At 32.8% G+C, this 7,858-nt stretch overlaps 1 protein-coding gene across 1 annotated transcript; it reads left to right on the plus strand.

Annotated features, from left to right (window-relative positions):
• Window positions 1-675: 675 nt before the first annotated feature.
• On the plus strand, window positions 676-5,904 carry LOC120191419. Its single transcript, XM_039194368.1, has 8 exons — window positions 676-733; window positions 1,388-1,471; window positions 2,022-2,127; window positions 2,487-2,669; window positions 4,247-4,726; window positions 5,025-5,108; window positions 5,207-5,287; window positions 5,540-5,904. Exons 2-7 carry the CDS (start codon window positions 1,424-1,426, stop codon window positions 5,269-5,271), a joined length of 966 nt encoding a protein of 321 aa, XP_039050299.1. The 5' UTR covers window positions 676-733; window positions 1,388-1,423; the 3' UTR covers window positions 5,272-5,287; window positions 5,540-5,904.
• The last annotated feature ends 1,954 nt before the right edge of the window (window positions 5,905-7,858 follow it).

Here is a 7,858-nt window from a genome sequence, read left to right on the forward strand (position 1 = left end):
AAATGGGCTAAACCATCATCATCACGGAAAAACCAGACCTCGACCAATGAAAATTAGGTAGATAAACTAGATAATCGAAGAATTCATTAAACCGTGAAAGATCTCCAAGTTCAATGATCGTAGCATCGGTAATTGCCTCGACAAGATCCGCACCACTATTGTTGCACCAAATGTTAAATCTTACCATTATTAAGATTCAAGTTCAATGATCAATTACAAACCAAGTGATCTTGGTGGTAAATATATTATTGTTATTCTTTGAGGCTCTGAATTTGAGTACAAAAAATGTCAGTAGTGTGAACGTTCAATGTTAAATGATTGATATTTTAATTTCTTTAAATTATCAAGTAAAACTTCCGTTACAAGGATTATGAGAGTTAACAATTCAGTGACCAAAATATTACTTTTTGAAAATCAATGACTAAAAGAAAATAAGACAAAACATAAGGGATCATCCGTGTTGTTACCCAGAAAGTCAATGACTATTTTGTAATATTTGAAAGTTTACTGACCAAAAAGATTATTTTGAGATGGTTTGTTGACCTATGTTGTATTTTATCCAATTTTATTTTAAATATAGTTAGTTGTATATAAAAACAAAATGTTCTGAACTGGATTCTTTTATTTATTGCAAAATAATAAATAAAAATAAAGCGTTACCTTTTGTGATCTTCATTTCCTTCTTCCGTTTCTCAGATTACCCAAATCTGTACGAATCTGCTCACAACTTCAGGTCAGTTGAAAAATATCTTTATTTTTTTATGATTTTACAAACTTGATTATCTTTGCATGCCTCCACGAATCAAAATGAAAAAAATTCCTCAATTTTTGTGTATTTCTCATGTGCTTTTCCCCTATTTTTTTTTTACGTTTTTAGTTGTATTTTCTTCCATTTTAAACGATAAAAGCGAAAAGGGTGAATAATTGTTGATTTTTTTTATAGTTCTGTTGTTTCATGTTGATCGCTGCTTTGAGCTTGTAGTGTTGGGTGAAATTAGATAGCTTCAAGATAATTTGATCTCTTTTTTTTTTATCGAATCTTGTGTTTGCATGATGAAATAATCAAGTTAATTTTTGAAAATTCTTTAATTATGCTGTTTCATGTTGATCAATGCTTTAAACTTGTAGCTTTAGATGACATTAGTAACTTAATTTTAAGGCAATTTCAACCCCCCCAGTTTTATGAAGTTGCTGTTAAATTAATGATGAAAATTTGAGCAAGAGAGAATAGTATAAGGATATTTAATTATTTATTCTTGAATATACGCCTTTTGTGTTTGGTGTCAAATTGTGTACATTTTCAGGTATTAGCGGCATACAAGGTCGCCTAACTCTGTTTTGGTAATCTTGGGAAGATAATTTATAATTACTGGTATATTTGTGTTAGGTCATATCTTGCTCCATTTGGAAATTTGAACAAAAGATGTCTACCGGACCAAATAGAAGGGTTTCGCGTCAAGACATACAGCTGGTAAGATGTTGACCTTGATCCTTACAGTTAGTGAGCGACCATGGTAATAAATTGTATGCTTATGCATTAATTTGGTCGTGTATAAATTTACATATTATCCTTTTTAGTTTAAGCTTAGATGTCTTGCCAAAGTTATCACTTTATGTCGAGCAGATGGAGTGAGTTTATTATGTGAATTTTTTGCTATATTGTAGATGCATTAGTTCTATTGGTAATTAACATTTTTTTTTTAAATTTTTAATGTTTCCTATAAATTGAAATTTTGAAGCTGTATAAAGGAATGAACTATTTGCTGGATATAATGGGAAGCATAAATATATGTTTGGTAAATTAATTTAGTGTATTTAATAACAAAATCCTTTTATACCATAAAGCGGAATGATTCAAAAGATAAAGGAGCAGATAAAGGAGAAATGGCATAAACTGCATAATATTTGTTCCTGTAGCAAGGTTAAGATGTATATCTAATGTGTTGGTATGTAGGCTCTGAGAGGTAATATGATGTCCACAATGGTTAAAGGTGTTTTTGCTCTTATATGTGTTATTTCAGGTGCAAAACCTTATAGAACGATGTCTTCAACTCTACATGACGCAGAAGGAAGTTGTGGAAACTCTGCTGGTTCAGGCCAAAATTGAGCGTGGTTTTACTGAACTTGGTAACTATCTGTTCAAATATTTTTATCATAACGTCCATGCTCTTTCCTGATTGTCTGTCCTTATGAAATACCCTATCTGATAGCGCTATATATTATAAATCACATACTAACAAATTTATAAGAAAAAATACACTAAGGAGATGCTCTGGCTTTGCCTTTGCAAAAATCTGTTTTAAGTGAAGCTTGTAGACCGGACTGTTGTACACATAGCTTTAACTTATAGTCGGGTAAGGATTGCTGTGTTGGTCAACAGGTATATTGTTTCTGATCATGACTTCATGAGGTTTTTACAATAGTTTATGGTCATTACATAACATTATCCTTCTTATTTCCTTTCACGAGTATTTCATGTTTTTCAGTTTGGCAAAAGCTTGAAGAAGAGAATAGGGAATTCTTCCAGGCTTATTATCTGAGACTGATGGTGAAGCAACAAATAATGGAATTCAACAAGCTGCTTGAGCAACAGGTGCGATTGATAGATCAGATTCATTCAACTGGAGTCTCCTCAATCTCTAATTCTAATGGACCTCAAATGCCGCTGAGTATGTTTGTTTTTTGCCCTGTTTGCTCCATTGGACGTGTTATATACATTTATTTTTAACTGCAAAAGCATGCTCCAAACTTGTTGAATAAACACTTAATATGGTTTTTATTCGGTTGAGATTTGTTTTGTTAAATAATCATTTTACATTTTTCTAGAGGCTAACATTGAGGATAGTTTTTTTATGCCCTTTTTATGTTAGTTTAATTGTGAAGACAACTGAAGAGAGATGACATGTTGCTGAGACCTTCAAAATAAATCCTGCTCAAGATCAAAATTTTGTAGTAGTGGTGAGCAAGGTCGAATCCACAGAGTGTAATGTTAGATAATTTTCCAGAAATAAACAAGAAAATAAAATTGGGGGAGTTTTAATTCAAAATGAAATTAAAAACTTAATATAAAAGAACACAATTGAGAATAAATAGGAATTCAATGATGAGTAGATGTCTAGCCAAGGTAAATCGCATAGATTAATTCATGATTCGGTCATCGATTCTGACATATAAATATCTAAATGTTTTTTTGATAGCTTGGTTATAGTTACTCGGGATGTCTAACCTAATCTCTTCATAGCGTCTCGGTAATCAAAGAGACGTTTGAATGATTACTTCTCTTATGGATTAGACAGTCCCACAACCCACACCGTGGATGATTTAAACTTAGGTCATATACGTTCATAACCCTTGCTAGAGTTGTTTCACTATGTGGATTGAAATCTTCCCACAATTACGGATGAGACGATTTTAATTAGCTATATAAAGATTCAATAAATTGTAGAGTGACCAGTTCATGCAATTCATAAACCAATAATTAATAAATAAAACAGAATATATAAGAATATTAAAAAAGAATATAGAAGACAGCGAACGGAAATCTCATGAATCAATAAATTAAAAACCTTGAAGAATCTTTGATTAGATCATGAAGCTTTAGAAGCTCATATAGAAAACAAACCCAAGATAGAAATTGAGTTTCGATGTAAGTAGGAAACTTGTCCAAATATCTTAAGTGCGCCGTGGGCGCACTTTATTCTCTTGAGTTTTTCTGCGATTCGCCTTTCTTGTTCTTTAATTGTCCAAAAGTCACCCAAATCCTCGGTTTTAGCTTCCAAATGTGTCCAACGCGTATAAAATCTAACAAAAGATAGACTTATAGATAATTTAGGTCACTAAAACATAGGATGAGAATTAATACGAAATAAGTGCGCTTCTTCTTTAACTCTTGAGTGTTGACAATATGCATTAAGAGCTGGAATTTGGATATAGGCAGGACTCTGTGATTACTTATGGACTTATTTCCGAATATCCACTTTGGATAAAAAAGCTGGAAAACTACATATCTTTGCACACATTGTTTTGGTCTATTAACTTCCCCAATCTTCTTGTCTTGCATTTTTTTCATTTATTTTTGTGCATGTTGCAATCTGCTGTTGATAGATTATGGGGGGTGGCGGTTGGTAATAGTTATTACTCTTACAAATTATTGTGTTTTCAATTTAATTGCTGACAATCTGCAAACCAAGCTTTTGTTTTCTCCAGTTTTCAATTTTTTTGCAATTGATTTAGCTTCCTCTTATAGTGCCCCAGAACTCATCCTGCTATGCCCCCGAGAACACAGGGCCAGCTCTGAAGCAGGAGGACATGCACCATCCCATGGGATCTAGTTTGCCTAATGTATTCACTAATGGTAGTTCGTCGTTACATGCCGGGATTCATGGTCCTATTGATCTGCCTATCCATGCCAGCAGGATTGATGCCCCACCGGGCATGCTTTCAACTCAGAATTCAAACATGAGTATAATGCAAAGAATGAATGGGAAAATGATAAAACCGGAAGCTGGTTATTCGACCAGTTCTCCATATATGTTTGGTGTTGAGAGCAATGTTCTGGAGGCACGTCCAACAATTGGGGATACGTCTTTCAGTACCGTAGAATCAAGCACTCAACCACTGAATGAACCACTTCTGGATGCCGACATTTCTTCATTTGGATTTTTAGGCCAGATTCCCCGCAATTTCAGTCTTTCAGATCTCACAGCTGATTTTTCTCAGAGTTCAGGTCTCTTGCTCTTCGAGAGTTTGTGTCAGCACATGCACGTTCCTCATACCACATATTTGTCTGCATGCAAGCTTGTATTTGTGCATCCATATCTTGGTTTCTAGTCTATTTTAAAATTTATTTCCTGTGCACTGGCATTTATTTGGCCTAGTTAGCGCTAGTTAATTTCATTTATTAAAATCATAACATTTTCAGAATAACCTCTTAATGATACCATATATATTTGTTTATTATCTGTGTGCTTCAAAAAGGAAATTTTTGGATACTTTATTTTAGACTAACCTCATTATAATTTCAGATATATTGGAGAGCTACTCCCGATCACCGTTTTTAGCAACTGTGAATGAAACTTTCCTGGATTCTCGTGAAAGAGAGCATCAAGGTGAACCTCATTTCTCCCGTCTCCCCTTTGAAAGATTTATATATCCAGTTTTGTTGGTTCTGATTTATGACAGCATGACATTTGCCTTTGGCTTGTAGGAGACAACAAGAGGTTGGATACCATATCAAAGGGACGGAGTTATGACGGTTTTGGAAACGAATAGCCCTACAGCATCAATGGTATTGCTTCACATATATTTACTTTATGTTCTCATTATCTGCATTTTTAGCCACTATTATAGGATGTACTTGCCCATTCTTTTGAGAATGTCAGTGTTTTGTGTTTTCTTAGATCCATTTTTTTTTATAGATTTTTCGGTTATGTATTGTTTACTTGATCTTTGATTCGAGCCATGAATATTTTCAGTTAAATATTTCTTCCAGTGGAAAATAATCACTTACAGTGCCATATCATGTAATGTTTTACTGCAGATACAACTGGCTCCCCTCCGTAATAAAATGGTTTTCGTGTATAGCATTTTAGAAATCAACAATTCGACTGCTTTGATTGATGGATAGGAAGAAGTTACCTGACATCATCGGTATTAGCATGGTTCGGAGAGGAGAAACAAGTTCAAAAATAAATTTAGACTAAACATAAAGTTTCTGTTTTGGTGCCAATGGACCGTCGAAGCGACTGCTTTTGCCGTTGGCACTCTAGTGTGTCATTGGCCTTGGGATGGTTTTATCGGACAGGTAATCAGTGATTTACATTTTGTTTAGTATATAACTTATGCCGTTTCATTTGGAATGAAGGATTGTGGAATAATATTAATGTTTATGTTCTTGAGGACCTTCCAAAATGGTCTTGTGTGGTGTTTAATGCAAGTTTGTGAACCAATGTTTATGTTCGAGATTTGGTTCGCTGGTATGGTCAAAATATGACGTTAGTCCCTGTACTTTGATCAAGTTTGAGAATCTTGAGATTCAGTCCCTATACTCGATAAAAAAACAAATCATCCTATCGGTTTAAAAGTTCTAATCCAGTCGTTGACACTGCTAATATCTTTTTGTTAAAATTTGCTTGCCACTAGGTATCTTGGGTTCATAATGATTTACTTTCGGAGTTTGTATGATTGCTTAAATACTAGCGGTGTCAACGATTGAAGTACGGTTTTTTAAATCGAAAAAATGGAAGAGAAATAGGATTTGATTTTTAACCTTTTGGATACAATGATTAAATCTCAAACTTCATTCAAGTACACAGATTGACAGTATATTTTGACTTGAATTTTATCATTCTGCCCATAAGTTGCACCTTCTTAATTCTCGAAGATTGAAAGTTGTACCATTACCATCATATGTTATTCAGTCTCTGATTCTGACTCGAAAAGGAGTCGGGTGTCGTGATTTGTTCGATTCGGTATAAATGTATTGAATTGCATTCATTTTTGCTTTCTATATACATGTAGAATCATACTGTATTTATGTTTAGATGTGTCTGATTTGAGTTATAAATACAAATATTTTAAGGAAAATGAAAACAAGTCCTAGTAACGGATAGAGACCAGTTCTAATGGCATAGTACGACTCTGCATCGAGGTTGATTACATCCTCGATTTCGACCGATATACTGACAAAATCTCCGGTTACACCCTGAGCCCCATAGATGCAATGAGGTCATTTATTCGTTTACATCCATTCTGTTCGATATAAGATCTCGAGCCTAACCGGCTGCATTCGGAATGCTTTTGCATGAGACATGATGCTTACGAGTTTTAACCCTAAATGGCATTAGATTAATTACAATCGTAATCAAGATTTGATTTCGATCATCGCCGGAGGATTCGACAAATTCAACATCTAAAAATTCTTTAGCAAATAATCTATCTCTGTGTTTTTTCAACTATCAACTTTTTCATGTTTCAATGAGCTTAACTGCTTAAACGTGTACGTTTTGGTAAAACATTGTGTTTTCGTTGCACTATAGGGATCATATCGTTTGATTGGAGGATTATATTTATTGATTTGAATTAAAATTAGGATAATTAAACGATTGATTTAAATTAAAATTAGGGTTATTAGATGATTATATTTATTGATTTAAATTAAAATTAAGATTAAATTGATATAATGTGTAGGTAATGAAGATTAATTGTGTAATGATATAATTATTTTTAAGTGCCACTTCGACTTATTGATAACAATATAGTTTGTTGGGTTGTCCAATTCATTTTTTTTTTGGATTTAATAATCAAAATAGAATCGATTCTATAATATGGTGCGTATTCAAGTAGTTTACCTAAATATTTATTGGTTAATTTGAATATTCTTAAAGTATTAAAATGATAATAAAATACAATTTAAGGAACGAAAATATTATTTAATTCAAATTGTAAACAGGGCAAAATAACTTAATTTAACAATAATCATAAGCACAATAATTTATTTTATTTTGCAAGTGCTTGATTATATTTTATAGTCATTAATTTTAATTTATTGTTTAGAAGAATATACCTCGACCTAACATCTACTCAAGGGGACCAATCCTTTCAGCGAAAAAATATACAAATTTATTGTATAGAAAATATAATTTATTTTAAGTGAATCATTTTTAAGTATTTTATTTTAGGGTTAAGCACATAAATAGTTCGTGACTATAATGTGTTGCTTTATTGAGTCCCCTAATTATTAAGAGATACAAAATGATCTCCTAACTATAGTATGTTGCTTTGTTGAGAGTATATCGACTATTAAAAGTTATAAAATGATCATCTGACTATTCATTATGTTCTAAACTCGACATTTTTT

Source organism: Hibiscus syriacus, unplaced genomic scaffold (genome assembly GCF_006381635.1).
Source record: "Hibiscus syriacus cultivar Baekdansim isolate YM2019G1 unplaced genomic scaffold, ASM638163v2 tig00116968_pilon, whole genome shotgun sequence".
Taxonomy (NCBI): Eukaryota; Viridiplantae; Streptophyta; class Magnoliopsida; order Malvales; family Malvaceae; genus Hibiscus; species Hibiscus syriacus.

Coding starts and splice junctions, on each gene's coding strand:
- LOC120191419 (XM_039194368.1), top strand. CDS start 1,424: ATGTCTACCGGACCAAATAGAAGGGTTTCGCGTCAAGACATACAGCTG. Junction 1,472..2,021: donor CGCGTCAAGACATACAGCTG/GTAAGATGTTGA, acceptor GTGTTATTTCAG/GTGCAAAACCTTATAGAACG. Junction 5,109..5,206: donor TCGTGAAAGAGAGCATCAAG/GTGAACCTCATT, acceptor TTTGGCTTGTAG/GAGACAACAAGAGGTTGGAT.